General features: G+C 38.9%; 2 protein-coding genes across 3 annotated transcripts in view; one reads left to right on the top strand and one right to left on the bottom strand.

The window, feature by feature from the left end:
- The window catches only part of LOC129755517 (uncharacterized), a 58746-nt gene extending 55080 nt beyond the window's left edge, over positions 1 to 3666 (top strand). For both annotated transcript variants that reach the window (XM_055752051.1, XM_055752052.1), the window contains one exon: positions 1154 to 3666. In XM_055752051.1, the coding sequence (XP_055608026.1) occupies positions 1154 to 3353 (2200 nt within the window). In that variant the 3' untranslated portion in view covers positions 3354 to 3666. The remainder of the gene's footprint in view (positions 1 to 1153) is intronic.
- Positions 3667 to 14620: 10954 nt separating this feature from the next.
- On the bottom strand, positions 14621 to 16391 carry LOC129757237 (uncharacterized). The gene is made up of 3 exons (XM_055754390.1): positions 16207 to 16391; positions 15035 to 16064; positions 14621 to 14958 (listed from the first exon to the last, which is right to left on the bottom strand). Exons 1-3 carry the CDS (start codon positions 16225 to 16227, stop codon positions 14945 to 14947), a joined length of 1065 nt encoding a protein of 354 aa, XP_055610365.1. The 5' UTR covers positions 16228 to 16391; the 3' UTR covers positions 14621 to 14944.
- Between the last annotated feature and the right edge of the window lie 1739 nt (positions 16392 to 18130).

Genomic DNA, 18130 nt, shown 5'->3' with positions numbered 1-18130 from the left:
TTTCTACTATACCCTTCTAATAATCGCTCAAAGGGCTATTTTTTGGAATTTTTCCTGTAAATATCAAATAAAATTTGAAAAACCTTCACCAATGATGTTTTCTTTCTTTGTCACCATCAATTCGCTTCGTGTTGAGCAAAATTTTTCACTTTCAGCGTAAACAATATGTCTGTTCAATCATCTCTAGTAGAAACGGGTCGAAACAAGTAGAAATGGATTGATAGTTGATCACCTGTCTCTTTCCAATTGACTTCGACCGACTTCTACCAAGTCGAAACTAATCCTGCTGCCGAGCTGGATTGGTTTCGACTAGTTTCAACTTGCTCCATTGAACAACGACCTGACTAGTTTCGACCAAAACATTGGCTCGTTGAACATCTATCAGTTAACAGAAACCAGTTGAAACCGATTTTTACTAACGATTGAACGAAGCTAATATCCTCCGCGAGCGGAATTGAACAGAAGTAAACAACTGTCTTTCTACTTATTTCCAGGCGCAAAACGAAAATATTTATACTCTGATACGCACACATGCATTCTAACCAATTCAGACACACAGATAATATTCTACTCACCACTACATTTACATTGACTAACATTCGGTTACAGTTGTTTACACTGTAAACGTAAGAGCAGTAAAAACTATGTTGTCTTTATACTTATTTCCAGAAGTGTACTCTACATTCTTGTAGTGGATAGATGAAAGAAAACGACAGGTTGAGTTGAAACTTTAGTTGTTATGAAATGAAAATCTGATGAAATATATAAGATATCTATAAATAGTTATTAAATTGCAAAGCTGACTGTTACTGTGAGAAAATGACAAGGAATTTCTACTCGTATATAGGTAGTAAAGGAAAATTAAGTTAAATCTTCAACTGGTAAAATTAGAATGGGCTTACAATTTTGTAACAAAAAAAGACATAGATTCTTTATTGAAGAATGTTTAAAAAATATTTAGACATCAGTTGAGTGTTTTCTGCTGATTGAAAATTGGTGAGCAAATTGAGGGTTCCAACATTTTGAAATTTTATAAACATTTAATCTACTCCGGATTAATGTTTTCTGAAGAAGTTTATTTAAGATATCATAGCAAATAGTTTTAAGCCAACTTTTTAAAAAGCATTAACCGATCTTTTTCGTTTCTTTTCAGATTCATCAGCACATTGCTCACGGCCGTTCTAACGCATCACCTGGGTTGGGTTAGCACTATAGCCCCAATCAACGGCCCCTTGGAACCCACTTCCCAAAATGGTGCCGTAATGCAGCGGGAAAAGGAACGAATCTGCAAAATAAAGGCCAACCATCCGTACAATGTGCTCTGGGCTCAGCTGGGGGATCTGTACGGTGCCATTGGGCATCCGGTGAAGCTTTCGAAAACCATCATCTGTGGCAGTCCTCAGTTGAGTGGCACCATGGGGAAAATATTGAACGTGCTGTCGTACTTCATTCGTTGCAGCGAAGTTCGGCGAACGGTTCATGTAGAGTCATTTGAAGAAAGCAGAGTTAAGGAAGCATTTGTGGCACAGAACGTAGTCAGCGGAAGCAATGTATCGAGGGTTAGGAGCGAAGCTGGTGAAGGCACTAGTGGCTTTAAGTCGCCAGAAATGCGACGATCAAACTCAGGTATGATCCGTTCGGCAACAAGGATGAAAGATTTGACCGGAATGGGGAAAGATGAAGGGGCTCCCGAGGGTGAACTTTCCAAGGCACTTAAGAAAAATGTGATGAATGATATTCCTAATGTGTTGGCATATACTGACTCACGATTCGTTCAGCAAGAACTCAGGATCGGAAACAAAAGCATGGATACTGAATTGATGATGACCCAGCCGCAGAAACAGTTTCTAGAAATGATTTACCACATCAAGAAAGGCAGTGAAACTTCTCCGATAAGAATGACCTTAACTCCATCGGATGAAACAGGACAGGAAGCTATTGAGCTCGACCTTAACGATACCGATGATACTCAATCGGTAAGGCTTTCAAAGCTCATCACAGAAAACAGTATTGGTGAAGGTGAAAGTGGACGACGCCTCTATTGGGGCTTAGAGCGGATAAAGGAAGGTATGTCGATGGAACAGTTGAAGTACATCGACGGCCTTCGAGGTGACTACGAGGTTCTAATGAAAAGCAAACCCAAGGAAGAGGTTATGTTTGTGCTGGGTGAGAATGAACAGTTGGTGAATTTAAAACCCAGCTCTGCAGCGGAAAACCCTAAACCAACCGAACTCGGTGCTGTTGGCGGTCAAAAACCTTGCACTCATAGCAAACTTCGCAAACATTCCGTGATCTTCAACTTCGATCGGTATCCCAAAGTAGTCGAGAACTATCTGCGAAGCAAAAATCTTGATCTTTCAGAATATGATTTCCTGGAAAAAGGGATGAAACTAGAAATGGCTTTGAAATTCAGCATTGATACCGAAAATCAACAACTTCCCGATTTCGGTGAGGAATGCGAGGTTTGTCGGAATACTTCGCTTCTATACCTGCAAACGCCTACGAACGCATCAGAACTCGAATTTTCCAGTGATTTGAACGAACTTAGTAGTGTTAGCTCGTTCCCTGATTCGATTCCACGCTCCAACCAAGACGATGAGCATCCAGGCCATAGTGAGTACATTCCAAAGACATATGCAATGACTACCCTCGAGGAAAATACAGAACTGAAAATTAAACATCCGGACAGCATTCTCAAACTAGTGGAAATGCCTCTGTCTAAAACAACAGTTCTTTCTAACGACGAGAATAACAACAACAACAACAACAAGACTGATTGTGGCAAAAGTCGAAAATTACTATCCAAAGTTGGTTTCATGCCATCGCTTTTCTCTCAGGTCGCCGATCATTACATACCCGATATGATCCTGCAGGCAACAACTGCACCCCCGATCAAGTGGGAAAAACCTTTGAAAAAAGACTTGAGCTGCTCATCGCGGTTCGCCCTTATGGAGCAATATCCGGTTGAAAACCTGGCCGTCATTGCCAATCTTGACACGCATGAGGTCCGAATTCTAACATCACACACATCCTCCCTGGGGCCGCCATTGGGCCAAGACGCTGATGTAGTCGGTATGTCGCAGCTTGTTTCGTCCATGCTGGAAACGGTTCATGCCATGTGGTCATCCGGGTTGTCTGCCTTCCAGTGCATGGCATTCATAGAATCCAAATTGCGGGAGTTCTATTTGCAGTCGGAGACGATCGCCAGCTTTCTGCTTGCCACCGATTTCTGTACTATCGGATCGATCACTTCGGCACTGGACATCACTGCCAATGATATGCCGCTTCTGCTGTCGGTGGCCTCTATTCACGCACCGGAAGTTACCAAACGATACGGTATCCAGTTCCGGTGAGGTGAGGTTAATTTTAAGCTAGGAATGAAACAAATTACCTTTGTGATATTAGATTAAGCTTGACTACACTAAATGGCACAAAAGATCTGTTTGTTGTTAGAGTAGAATAATTCCTGGTACCTTCTGATGGAGGTATATTTTGTGGCTCTCTGTACGAAGAATGCAAGCGAACAAATGAGCTTACGAGTTGTGATTGGTTGGACTTTTGTACCAAACGAGCTAATAGGATAACAAGAAATTTGTAATATTAACTAGTAAAATATTGATTGAACCGAAGAAACCCTCTGAAAGTATTGTAACCTTTGAAAAATAAATAATGTATGAAAATTGTAAGTAACTTTTGTTTTTTCAATATCTGCATTTTCCGAACAATATAGGGGAAAGTGGGGATACTTGATCCCCTTTTCTTATTTTCACCATATCTTTTTGGAAAAATTTAGCAACTCGCCGTCTTCGACATTTTCTGACAGCTTGTAGCTTCAAGTTTCTATGCTCCAAAAATTAGAACGATACTTGAACCCGTAGATGAACTAGAAGCATTTTCGTGGGAGTAAAAAAATTGCGATTTTTCTGAAGTTAGGGGAGACTTGATCCCCTATTGAAGGAGACTTGATCTTTTATTCAGGAAGCCCTAATCCTTGTATAAAAATCAAACAAAACCCCAAGATAGAATGTCAATTGACTATTTTGGTCATGTTTGTTCTCATTTCACAATTTATAGCAGACATAAGAAGAAAATTCTATAACTTTGTCTCAACACTGATAACATTGCATACTTAAAGGCGCTATTTTTTTTATAATTAAGAGAAAATTAATTATTTTTGTTGTTTTCTTCAGACAATTGTTTGATAAATATTAGTTTTTGGATGAATATTAATAATTTCGTAATCAGCAATTATAACGATCAATTCAGAAGAAGAATATGCCGTTTGGAAGGGGGATCAATTGTACCCAACTCTAGGGGATCAATTGTACCCATAATCAACATTTTAGAAAACTTTTTCTGAAAAAAGTTGAGAGTTTTCCATTACTTTGAAAATATGGCATTATGAAGTTCATTTTACGCTCGAACGATTGATACATTGGAACAAATATTTTTTTCATAATTTTTCCATGTAAGGAACATTTTAAAGTGATGTAAAAAGATCTTCAAGTTACATTTTGTGAAATTTTTCAAACAAAGTTCAATTTCTCAAACAATTATTTTGTTAAAAAAATTTCTAACTACAAGCATTGTTATTTTGGTCATTTTGGCACATTTTTCTAGAACATTTGATCTTTGTAAGACATTCCAGTTTCGAGATATAGCTAAGGAATCAAGTATCCCCAGGGATCAAGTATCTTCATTCTCCCCTAATTAAAGAGTTTAAAGAAATGTTAAACTTAATGCAATCATTCGTTCATGACGTTTTTCTTATAATATCTAACGAGATACTGGAATCATTCCAATTTTTCTACGTGTTTCTCTGTTTCCGAATGTTCTTTTGCTTTGACTTCCCATCGACCTGGTCTTTCCAACGTTTACTTCTAATCCTGCTGCCTTGGGCCTTTCGGTTGAGGTCGTCAAATTTGCTTTGCACAGCCGATTTCGGACGCAGGATACCACGGAAATTTGCACAAACTGTCTATCTTTGTGTCGAATTTGTGTAGGTTGGTTTGGATGTCACCTATTAGAGTTATTTTAACCACGCTGTTTACATGAAGAATATACCAAAACTCTTTTTTTGGAATTTAACTTCTTCAAGTCATTCATCCCTCCTCGTTTCAGAATCACTTTTTCGCCTCGTACGCCGAAATAAAGCAAGACTTGCCCAGGCTGTATCTTGTAATCTTCAGTGTTAGTCCCAACATTTTAGCTTAAAGCAGCTAATTTCACTAGCAAGCTGATCCAGCTTGCCTTGTCTTAGAATTAGCTTAACACATTGCGGACCAACTACGAAATATCTAGTTTTTTTGCTCGGCTCTAGTGTGCTATACTTAGAAGTATAACTCAAATGTTATTAATTTAACAATGAAACTATATTGGACAAAATTGATCAAAACACTTTTGGTAACTCAAAAATGCTAAATTTGTAGAATTTAGTTCAGTGGTTTCTGAGATATAGATTGCCTAAATGCGGTGTTTCCCGGCTTAGATTTCTTTGCGGTCCTTAATCTGTTAATCAGGTCTCATTTTAGCCGTTCGCTCCAAAACAGATGCTATTTCATCGCCTGAATAACAAGCGTTGTAGCGTGTAGTTCACTTGGCGTTACCCAGGCTGCACCACGAGTAGGAAAACTACAATTTCACAATAATATTCGGAAAAACATCTGAACCCTGAACCTTTCTTCAGCTGAAGCCTGAAGGTACCTTGGCGTAATATACACCCTTGTAAATGGTACTTTACTGCCAACATTTGAATGTCTACCAAATTCACTCGCAAAAAAAAATATTTTTTATTTCAAACGCCAAAGAGGACAGTACCGGCTCGTCCGCTGTCTGGCATATGGGCCACACCCGGCTGATGGAACAACACTTTGCCTCGCTAGATTTTTTCACTCGTTTCAGGAAATTCGGATTTCGAGGTCCTTCAAAGTTGATCTATCTCGACTCGACTATTAGAGGAAACTGCTTGTTTTAATTTTCCTTTTATTGAAAAAAAGGAAAAGAATTTTCCGACTACGATTTGACACACGCGGAAAAAAATTATACATCCGATCCTACCAACGCCTACTGCACTTCCCTTTCATAAGTTTCCAAATTTTTGAATAAAAAAAAATTAAAAAAATGTATAAAATCATTCTCCTGTTTTTAAAGGATGTCAGAATTTTTCAGGAACGTATCCGGACCTGGTACATCCGCTTCTTTTTTATCTCATAACCTAGCAAAATCCGAGCATTTGATTTCAAAGTTGACCGAGAAATATCTAGTTTGGCCAGCTATCTGTACCTGTGGTTTGAAAAGCGTCATTTTCGTTGCAACCGGGACCGTTAATCAGGAAATATACGTGAAAGAGTGTCTTCAAAAGCGTTTGCTGCCTTTCCTGAATAAAAATGACTTGTCTGTGCTGTTTTGGTGGGATTTTTTGTCCTGCCATTGTGGAAAAAAGACCATGGAGTGGTGTGCCGCTAACAACATTCAGGTTGTTTTCAAGGATAAGAACCAGTTAAACAGAGCCAGAAGACCCAAAAAACTGTTAGCAGTGAGAAGCGGTTCAAAGCAAACTGGCGTTCTGCGGCGAAGAAAGTGGGTAAGGTAACTGTACAAAATTTGATGTCAAACGAAAAGACCTGAATCTTTACTGAGTATTTTTTCCGTTATTTATACATATTAAACTTTAGAAAAAAAGATCAGGAAAGATTGAAAATCATTCTCTGAGTTCACTTTCGGCAGATGCTAGAAGTGGTGTTCGTTGTTTTTCGGCATTAAAATCTAATGACATTAGTAGGACAAATATTATCGCGCCAGCACCAAATTTTACTCAGGAAGTCCGGACTTCCGATTTCTGACTGATTTTCGACAAAGAAAAATATGGTACTAGGGCGGGTTTGGGGATTTTACAAATTTTCAAAAATCGACAAGAAAGAATATTACTATCTAGTTAATGAAAAAACGTTCATGCAAAAACGAGCAGGCATTTGAACTTTTTTCACACATTTTCTTTTTAATCTTTTTTCGATATTCTTTGCTACAACTTCAATCTGCGATTCTATAATTTTCCATAATTTTTATGTACCAGGAAGTCGAAAATATAGACTTATGCGCTGATTAAGGAATCTCTCGTTATCAACGTAATTTTATAAATGTTAATAATACACTTATTTTTGAATAGAAGAAAATTTTAAGAAACTTTTCAATTATGTATCTAGTTTTCCTGAGCTTTTTCATACCAGTGCAAGATAATCACAACTTAATTTTTGATGATTGTCATTTTGCAACTACCTATACGTTTGAAAAAAACATATACAGACTCCGTTCGTTTTTGGCAACATTCGATTTTGGCAACGTTCGATTTTGGCAACATCCGATTTTGGCACATGTGCCAAAATCGAACGGTTTTTAGAAACAACATTACCTTTTAGTTTTTGGTTATAACAGGATAAATTTAATTTAGACAAACACCATAAATACGTTTTTATATTCTGAAATGGTGATAAAATAAAACATTAAAAACAAAAGTTTTTTTTAAAATTTTATAAAGTGCTTAAAAATGACAAAAAGATGAAAAATTCAAAAAGTTAAGAAATAAATTCAAATAAAAGACTAAAAATGACAAAAAATAACTAAAAAATGATGAAGAATGACAAAAACCACAAATATGACAAATGAAAACAAACATTATAAACAAAAAAGAAAAGTGCAAAAAGCGTCAAAAACATGTTGAAAAAAATTAAAAATGACTACAAATGGTCGGAAATTGACTAAAAATAACGTTTTTGATAATGGTAATAGTTATTTTGTAAAAATAACTGAAAAAAGTTGAGAAAAAAAACCGTTCGATTTTGGCAACATTCGATTTTGGCAACGATTTTGGCAACACAAAATGTACGGGCGTGTTGCCAAAATCTAACGAGGTCTGTATATGAGATAAGTTTTTTAATATAAAATAGCTATGAACTTAATACTGATTTTAAAACTGATATTTTTCATTTTTCAGTTGTATATCTAAGAATAATGATTTGAAAATATTGTGTTGTTTTTATAAATTCTGAAATTCATTTCTGATTTTGAATTGTGGTCCAAAAATTGTATTTCTAAATCTAAATTCAATTCTTAAATAAAATGATGAAATATCTAGATTCAAAAACTTTATTTAATCTTAATCAAATGAAATAAAATTTCAATCGTTTGTTTAGAAATGTTACAAATTTGCAGAAAAGAAGGTCTGTATAAAATGGAAAATAGATTCTTATTCCTTGAAGTGCACAAGTTTTTGATTTTTTACAATTCTAAAGAAATTCAGGAATTTTACCGACTTTCAAAGAAATTTTAAACCAAAATGAATCTAAAGATATTTAAAAAACAAACAGTTTGCAGTTTTCTGCATAGTTATTAAATAAATAAAAAATTTAAATATAAAAAAAATTTAATACGCCTTCCTGTGATATCAGAAATAATTATATTATTTTCAATTGAATTTTCTAAAAATTGTCGTATTATATTTTTTATAAAGTAAGCTTTCCTGATTGTCCGGTTTCATCCAGTCTAGACCGAATATTTAGTACAAAATGTCCGGTCCAGCCTGGTGGCCCAGATTTAGTTGAAAAACGAAAAATTTCGAACAAGTTTTGCCAAAATGAACATGAACGATTCTACGGAAGCTTGAATTACAATTTAAAATCGGCTGATGTACATAGTTTGATGAAAATATCATGTTTGCATCCTTTTTTTATTTTCAATCCATATTTAATGGGGTTTTGCTCAAATTTGATTAATGACACAGGTCTAGAAATTACATTCTTTTTTTCAAATTCATAAACTCGCTTTTATTCTGAAAACAGTGTATTGATTTCAATTTTGGATTCATGATTTTCCTTCGACCTTGAAAATTTTGAAAACTAAAAAATACCTTATAAGCAACAACGATAAAAATTGGCAGAAATGATATTTGTTTTTTTTTCAATTGTTTGATTTGATTGGCTCAAAATATATGTAAATAAGGTCTAAACCAGATCAACTGTGGGCTAGTTCAAACGAAGTTTTCATTCTCCATCAAAAATGTTTCAAAATAAACTTCTTAACCAGAAGAGTTGAACGTTGATCAGTTTTATACTCATTCGATATGAGCTAAATTTTGATTCAATCGAGTGAATTTTTTGAATGATAATTTTTTTTATCCTCTTTTTTAATTTTTAGCGTATTATAAAATTAAAGTACAATTGTCAGAATTCAATCCAGGCTACCACGCACCATTTATGCTGTTCTTATTTTTAATTATTTAAAAAAAAGTTTACAGTGTTTTAAAAGTAATTTTTCAAACATCATTTTTAATCCTAAATTATTTCGTTATATTGTTTATTGAGAACGTACGATTCAGAAATGTGGAATTTATTTTTATCATAAATTATTACGTAATTTTGTTTATTGAAAACGTACGATTCGGAAACGTGAAATTTTAAGAACAAAAAATAAAAAAAAATTATAAATGTCCATTTTCAGGTTGTTACTTTATGAAAAAAAAAGTAAAGTAAAATAGGAAAGTTGAATTTGACCAATCATCTAAAACCCAACCTCGCTTTTACGGGGTTTACTATAATCGGCATTTAGTCATTATTTTAACTTACTTTTTGCGCAGAATGTTTCAAAATTAATAATGCAACAATCCATACTAATTGCAACTGTTCGACAAGCAGTTTTCAAAAGCTACATCTAAGAAACCCTTTTTATGAGAAAGTGGAAATTGAACTATTTTTCAAAAAATTATCATTTGGTGGCGGCAGAAATCCTTGGTCTATGTGTTTTTCGATCTAATTTAGCTATTGATATCACCATTCTGGTTTTACTTTCTGATTGAAACAATGATCCAATGTTAGGTAGAACAGAAGAGATATAAAAAACGTCTAAAGGCGGGATTTGGAAACACGACAACAAATCGACAAATATATTAAATGATTGCAACAAAAAAGGCGAAAATTAAAAATAGTAACAATGTATAAAAAAAGATAAGAAAGTTAGACTGCTAGTGAAAGTCCTACGTTTCTGAAGCGAATATTAACAACACATTGCGGACCTTTGGCTGGTGGATAATGTGCATAACGAGACCCCATAGTGGTCATATCACCCCTTATTCACAACTCCTATCTCTACCTCCCCGTGGTACCGGCTGGGATGCGAGTAACCTAAGCGGAGATCGGGTACCCAACCCCGGTGGATGCTTTGGTCGCATGCAGACTGAGAAGGTGGCCGCACGCGTCTGTTCCCCAGGTCAGGGGCGGCTCAAACAGCGTCTGTCTTGCAGCAAGCGGCTGAACTTATGAAATGCGGCTCCCGCCAGCTAAGTCCAAGATGGCAGCCCCATCGCGGGATAGGGACTTTAGGCTAACAACCTACTGCTCCCGATTTGAAATTGTTACGGAATCCGAAAGAAATGACCGATCTGGAACTTTGGCGACGACTTTTAGCATGAAAACACGGACACGGATTGGAACTTGGAATGTTTTAACCCTTGCCCAACAAGGCAAACTGGAACAACTAGCTAGAGAGGCTAGCCGCCTCAAGCTTGAAATTCTGGGACTGAGCGAAGTCCGTTGGCCTTATACTGGAGAACACAAGACACAATCCGGGCAAGTCCTGCTTTACTCTGGCATACGAGGAGAACATGCTACTCGGGAACGAGGAGTTGGTTTCCTGTTAAGCCCGCAGGCCTACGCGGCCCTCATTTGATGGGAACCGATAAACGAAAGAATAATCGTAGCCAGATTCAGAACACGGGTTAGAAACCTTACAATGGTCCAGTGTTATGCGCCAACTGACGTTGCCGACTTGCAGAAGAAAGAGCAGTTTTACAGTCAACTGAACAGCGTGGTAGAGAAAATTCCGAAGGGTGACATTCAAATCCATTTGGGCGACTTCAACGCAAAGATTGGCTCCGACAATCAGGACCTTGAGCGCATCATAGGGCGTCATGGTCTAGGACAGATGAGCTAAAACGGAGAGCTGTTTGTAGAATTTTGTGGCAACAACAACATGGTGATCGGTGAATCGCTCTTCCCCCATCGACCAGCACATAAGGTCACTTGGGTATCCCGAGATGGCCGAACAGAAAATCAAATTGACCACATCTGCATCCGTCGAAAATGGAGAAGGAGCCTTCTTGATGTCCGCAACAAACGAAGCGCAGACATTGCATCTGACCATCACCTCGTCCTTGGCGAGATACGACTGAGAGATGCGCGTGTCCAACGGCGCGAGGAGAAAGTCGGGTGTCGATACGACGTCCGCCGGTTGGAGAATCCAGAGGTGAAAAGGGCATACGTTGAACAGCTAGAATCCCGAGCCTCGAAGCTGCCGACAGACGGAACAGTCGAAGAACAGTGGTGTGGAATCAAGAATGCCTTTATCACGACGAGCCATGGTACTCTCGGTGAAGTTTGTGGAAGACGAAGTGAATGGATGTCGGATGAAACCTGGAGGATGATCGATGATCGGAGAAAGGCGAAAGTCGGAATTGAGCAGGCATGTACCGGGTCAGCCAAAGCAGCCGCCAGCTTACGATATGCGGAGCTGGAAGAGGCAGTTAAACGAGCTTGTAGACGAGACAAGAGAGCCTGGACAAACTCCCTAGCCGAAGAGGGAGAAAGAGCCGCCGCCAATGGAGATATCCGATTACTTTATGACATTTCTCACCGCCTCAGTGGTGCAAGGACTAATGCAAGAATGCCGCTAAAAGACCGAGCAGGTCAGTTATTGACCGATCGAACAGATCAGCTCAAACGATGGACTGAGCACTTCGAACAACTCTTTCGAGTCACGAATAGCGATGACCAATAAAACCCGCAGCTCGAAGCGCCAACAGTAAGTCGCATTAATGGCGTCAACTCGGAAGCGCCCTCGCTGGCTGAAATAGAAGCGGCAATCAAAAACATGAAATCTAACAAAGCACCTGGGATTGATTGCATCCCTGCTGAAATGCTGAAAGCCGACCCTGCCCTATCAGCACAAATGTTGCACCGTCTTTTTGCTGACATCTGGGATACTGCAACATTCCCGGCCGACTGAATGCAGGGTATCCTCGTAAAGGTCCCGAAGAAAGGAGGCCTGACAGAGTGCGGTAACTGGCGAGGCATAACGTTGATCTGTACAACCCTCAAAGTACTCTGCAAAGTGATTCTGAACAGGATCCAGGAGAAAATCGACGCTACACTCCGACGGCAACAAGCTGGATTCCGATCCGGACGATCATGTGTGGACCACATCACAACGCTACGAATCATACTGGAACAAATCAACGAATTCCAGGACTCTCTTCTGCTGGTGTTCGTTGTTTTCGAAAAAGCATTCGACCGACTTAACCATGAAAACATCTGGGCGGCTCTAAGGCGACGAGAGGTCCCAGAGAAACTAGTCCATCTCATCGAAGCACAGTACGAGGCATTTTCGTGCAAGGTCTTGCACGACGGTGTCTTGTCCGAACCAATCCCGGTAACTGCTGGAGTGAGACAAGGATGTATCTAATCACCGCTACTTTTCCTCATCGTAATGGACGAGATTCTGACTGGATCGATCGACTGTGCACCGAACCGAGGAATCCTGCCGTGGAATCCTTCAACAATGGAGCAACGGAACGACCTTGACCTGGCTGACGATATTGTTTTGCTCGCCCAAACGCAACCGGATATGCAGAGCAAACTCGACGACCTCACCGAAAGTTCCAAGGCAGCAGGTCTCAAAGTCAATGACGGAAAGACCAAGTCGATGGAGATCAACACAGGAAATCCCTCCAGTTTCATGGTAGCTGGCAACAAGTTGAGAAAGTGGATTGCTTCCAGTATCTTGGTAGCCAGATAACGCCTGATGGTGGTACCAGAAAAGACATCGAAACCCGGATCAGCGAAAAGATGAAAACGAGATTTGCAGAAAGGCGCTAGATTGGAATCCAGAAGGTCATCGAAGAAGAGGCAGACCCAGAAACTCGTGGCGGCGAAGCCTAGCCGCTGAAATCCGGACTGTCGACGAGAATCTTGACTGGGACCAAGTGAAGACGCTGGCTCCGGATCGTCAACAGTGGAGGTCTTTTACCACGGCCCTATGCACCGGAGGATCGGCGCTGGATCATTAAGTAAGTATGTAAATATTGCGGACCAAATACGAGATATCTTGTTTATTTTGCTTTCCGCGAGTGTGCTACACTTAGAAGCATAACTTAAAAGCTATACGTTAAATAAAGAAGCTGTATTCCACAAACTTAAAAACAACACTTCTGAAAACTCGAAGATACTACCAAAATGTATAAAATTTGGTTAAGTGGTTCCTGAGTTCTTGAACGCCGAATTTAGGTATTTCCCAGCTTAGATTTCTTAGGTTAAATTTATCACCCCAAACCAAATATTTCACTTCAGTTGGAAATTTTTTAGAATTTTTCTAAAGGGGTTTTCCCGCTTGGGGGGAGGTGCGATGATCACCGCGTTCACCTTCTCCCCATAGGACTCCGCATGTACCCATGGATTATAAAATAAATATGCATATTAGACTGCCCCAAATGACCTGACATTTGAAATAGTTATTGCAGGCTTAAATTGATCCTAGGCCTAGTACAAGGTCTCATGCCAAATTTGGGCCAGATCGGATCACGGGAGGGGGTCGCTCAACGAGCCTAAAGTTTGTATGGGATTTTGAGACATTTTGTTCGGGAAAAACATGAAAATCCAGCTTTTCATGAATAATTGGTCCCCTTCGGCCGATTTCTTTTAAAAACGGTTTTTCCGAAGACTGCATTTCGATTTGAATTAAGATAAAAAAGTTATTAAACTTCAAAAATGGGGTAACTTTTTTCAGGGTGATATTCATCACTGTTAATGCTGCGTAATGTTCGAAGCACTGTCTTTCATTAATGGTGATGAATATCACCCTGAAAAAAGTTACCTCATTTTTGAAGTTTAATAACTTTTTTATCTTACCTCGATTCGAAATGCAGTCTTCGGATGAAATATTTGTTATAGTTTAGGCTTTAAGAAAAGCCGTTTTCCAAAGAAATCGGCCGAAGGGGACCAATTATTCACGAAAAGCTGGATTTTCATGTTTCTCCCGAACAAAATGTTTCAAAATCGCATACAAACTACAGGCTCGTTGAGCGACCCCTTCCCGTGATCCGATCTGGCCCAAATTTGGCATGAGACCTTGTACTAGGCCTAGGATCAATTTAAGCCTGCAGCGCATAACATTTCACAAGTTTGAAATTTCCCATACAAATTTGAGGCAGTCTATTGCATATTGAGATTCCCTATCTTCTAACTCAAATTCTAAACTTTAATCGAGATCAATCACAGTATTCAAAAGGTCTTGAAATCTTTAAAAAAATACGCTAACTAAAAGTTGTACCCTCTAAATATGCTTTTACCTTCAAATCAAAATTCTGAAACTGCACGACAAAAATCCATGATCTCGGTTTTCTTTAAAAATGTTCTGTGAAATTTATCTTTGAAATCTGTTAAAAAATGCAATCGTCCCCTAAACACACTGAGTTAGGTACTTTTCCCGAATGGAAACCCAACCCAAACGCTTTTTCGGAAGCTGGTTTTTTCAAACCACATCACACTTATTGATCGAACAAACGTAATAGCCGAACCACTCAAATATGTACATTGCTTTATTGGTTGCATACATAATGTTTCCAGAAAGACTCGAATTTCACACATTACCTCTTCACATTCGTTTACTGTCACACTTTATCATCATCAACATCATCTAGCACCAGTGTCATCGCGCTTTGGTCATCGTCTTTCCGAAACTTTCTGGGGAGTTGCGGTTTTCTGTTACTCAACCCCATCTGCGCAATTTCAATGCCATTTTGATTAACACCCCCTCGCGGTTGTTGGTCGGTTCATATTTCCACTCAGTCGGTCATCCTCCTAGTCATCATCCTTCTGGGCTCATTACTTGATACGAACTTTCCTCAACGTCTGCTGCCTGTAGACGAAAAGTGGACGAAAAATTATAGCACGTTTGGTACGCGTTTGAGAAATGGTTGAGGTTTGATTGCTACCGAGGGATCTCCGGGTTATTTGGTGCAGAGCATCGGTGGCCGGATCGTGTGGGATGTCCACTTTGTGACCGGTTACCCAAGGGTCGAAGCGCTTGAGTTCTCCGACGAAACTGTTGTAATCTGGGTTGTTGGCCGGATTAGCGGGCGTACTGTCGCTGATGGACTCCCCAAAATGTTCATCGGGGCTGATTGTAGAGCGGCGGAAAACCTGATGTAGGGCGTCAGTCTTCGTATCTGCTGGGATGTGCACGTAATCTCCCGTTACGTAACCATCAAACCTGGTTAGCTCATTGACATAATCCTTATAGGCTTGGTTAGGAGAGTGTGATGGCGATTGATCATTGAAAGGTACCACTGTTTGCTGGATTTTGCTACTGGCAGGCTGAGGACCGGGTTTATCGGTAAATGGCACAACTTCATCTTCCGGCAGTGAAGCCTGAGAAGGATGCACATTCAATTTGCTGGTATCGTCTTCGTCCGAAGTTCCTATGTCCTGATGTTGGGCATCAGTCAAAGGATCAGCTGGTATTGGGACCTTCTGACCGGTTACCCAAGCATCGAATCGTGTTAGCTCTTTTACATAGTCGTTATAAGCTTGGTTTGGGGGAATCACAGGCTTGGGATCGTTGAACTCATCATCCGGTAACACATCCTGAGGTCCTCTAACATGCCCATGTCCAGTTGCCCAATCGTCGAATCGAATCAATTCATTGACGTAATTCTTGTACTGCTGATTATTGGGATCTACCTGAGGGTGAGGATCATTGAACTCATCATCCGGTAGAACATCCTGAGGCCCCCTCACATGTGAGTGACCCGTGGCCCAATCATCGAATCGAATGAGCTCATTTACATAGTCTTTATATTGTTGATTATATGGATCAGTATGTGGATTCCTATCGTCGAATGCGCCATTCGGATAACTTCTCAGAAGATCCCGATCGCTTATCTGCCGCGTTCTGAGGTAGTGAACAATGCTTGGATCGAAACCTGCATATGCTGAAGACATAATCGCTAGCAGCAAAGTCAACTGAAATAAAAAAGAATATATGCCGGTTTAACCAGTATGTTGAAATACATTCAGATAAAAGCAGGTTATTCAAAAAAAAAGTTTAATAGCTTCTCTCCACGTTTTGGCACTTATCTTAAAAAAAACTCAAAATCAATCTCACTTTCCACAGCGCATGATCCATCGATGCAGATTCTTTTCCTCAACAGATATTCAACAACTGATGAAAACGTTAATCACTTCCACATCCACTCGTTTGCACCTTCCGAAAACCAATGAGCATTTAGCACCTGATCTCAAAACAACAACAAATAAAGTTTGATATTAAAAAAAACGATCCTTTGGATTCGACGATTCACTGGGGACTGAAGCCGAGTGCAGGATTGGTGACAAATTTTATACAATATATTAAAACTGCCCACCCTCATCAGCATCATCTCTCCATAAGCCATCAGCCAGCCACAACATCTGGTGATAATTGGGAACGTCGTTTTTCACACGTCGTTTTTTTTTGGATTTCGGTTTCGATTCGAAAAGCTATTGCTTTCTGGAAGAATGGTAAATATCTGCACAAGGAACGTACATTTTTAATAGGTAAGTTTGGATGATGATTTTGGTTTCTAGAATTTCGTAGAATTTAGTCCATGGTAGGCTTCTTGAAGGTATCCCTAGAATGGAGTAAGGATATAATAAATCTTGCTTAACTCATTTCTCAAACATGACAAAAACTACTTAAATACTAGATCCATTGGCCCTTGACACTGTGGTAGAGAACAGTGAGAGTTATGTGAAATAGCTGAATACATAAAGTATATGTTCAAATATGTTATCATTTTGCGAATTGCTAGTTATTATTCATAGATTTGTAAAAAAAATATAAAAAATAAACGCTTATGTGGTCTAGCAGATAGACTAGCGCGAGTCTACTGCGTACTGGGTTCGATTACCGGTATTGACAGGAAAACTATTGGGTTCGAATCCCATAAGTGGCCGACAGATAAGATGTGTTACATTGTATAGATAATCTTCTATGTAGGGGAGATAAGGGCATAACGAGCACCCGGGGCATAATAAGCACTCCTCTTTTCAACAAAAGTACACATTTTCTTAAATAAATTTTCATGATGATTTGTTTCGTACTACCTATAGTATTAATTTTTCAACAAAAAAGAAATATCCTTATCCTTATGAGCACCACGAAATAAGCTTTTATGAGCTTTAAATATCTTGATCTGAAATGTACGCACTGCAACATGATTTACACATTGTTTTTCAATTTTCACCATCATTAAATTTTTGATTTTTCACTTAAATCAATTTTAAACGCGTTTTTACTTAAATTTGTTGACTCGGGCGAACAGAGCACTATCAATTGGGGCACGATGAGCGTTTTCTGCCGTATAATCTAGCAGCGAATTCAACTCGATGAAATGAATGTTGGTTATACTGCCCAGGGGGGGTCATTATGCTCCTACAGTGACTGGTTTTCAGCTTTCGACAAAAAAAAAAATTAAATGCATTTTCAAACGTTTTTATCTACTTTTTCAAGTTTCAGTCATTTAGGCAATATTCTATTTTAGTGTCTGAATATGAAACAATGATGTAATTCACGTATTTTAGCTGTTCTCTATGGTTAAATAAGAGTTTTCCTTAAGGTGACCATTATGCCCTTATCTCCCCTATATGAATGGATTTCTGTCTGTCTGTCTGTCTGTCTGTCTGTCTGTCTGTCTGTTCCCTATAGACTCGGAAACTACTGAATCAATTTGCGTGAAACTTGACAGATGGGGGTATTGGAGGCAGGGGAAGGTTCTTATTATGGTTTGAAATCCCTCCCTCACTCATGAAACAAAAGACCCAAACAATCAAAAGACAATTGTTTGCATAACTCGAGAACCAATGAAGCAAATGGTATCAAATTTGGCTTGGGTGGTATTTGGGTACGAGGAATATTCCTACGAATATTAGGTACCCCTTCTTCCTTTCAGTGGGAGAGGGGGCTACCTTACAATTTTTCCCATAAGTTTAATCAAGACATTGGAACCAAATTTGGCATGGAAGGGGGAGGTCACATATGAAATGTTTCT

Source organism: Uranotaenia lowii, chromosome 3, assembly GCF_029784155.1.
Source record: "Uranotaenia lowii strain MFRU-FL chromosome 3, ASM2978415v1, whole genome shotgun sequence".
Lineage (NCBI taxonomy): Eukaryota > Metazoa > Arthropoda > Insecta > Diptera > Culicidae > Uranotaenia > Uranotaenia lowii.
The sequence above is the reverse complement of the archived record's forward strand: the minus strand, read 5'-3'. Positions and strand labels throughout refer to the sequence as shown.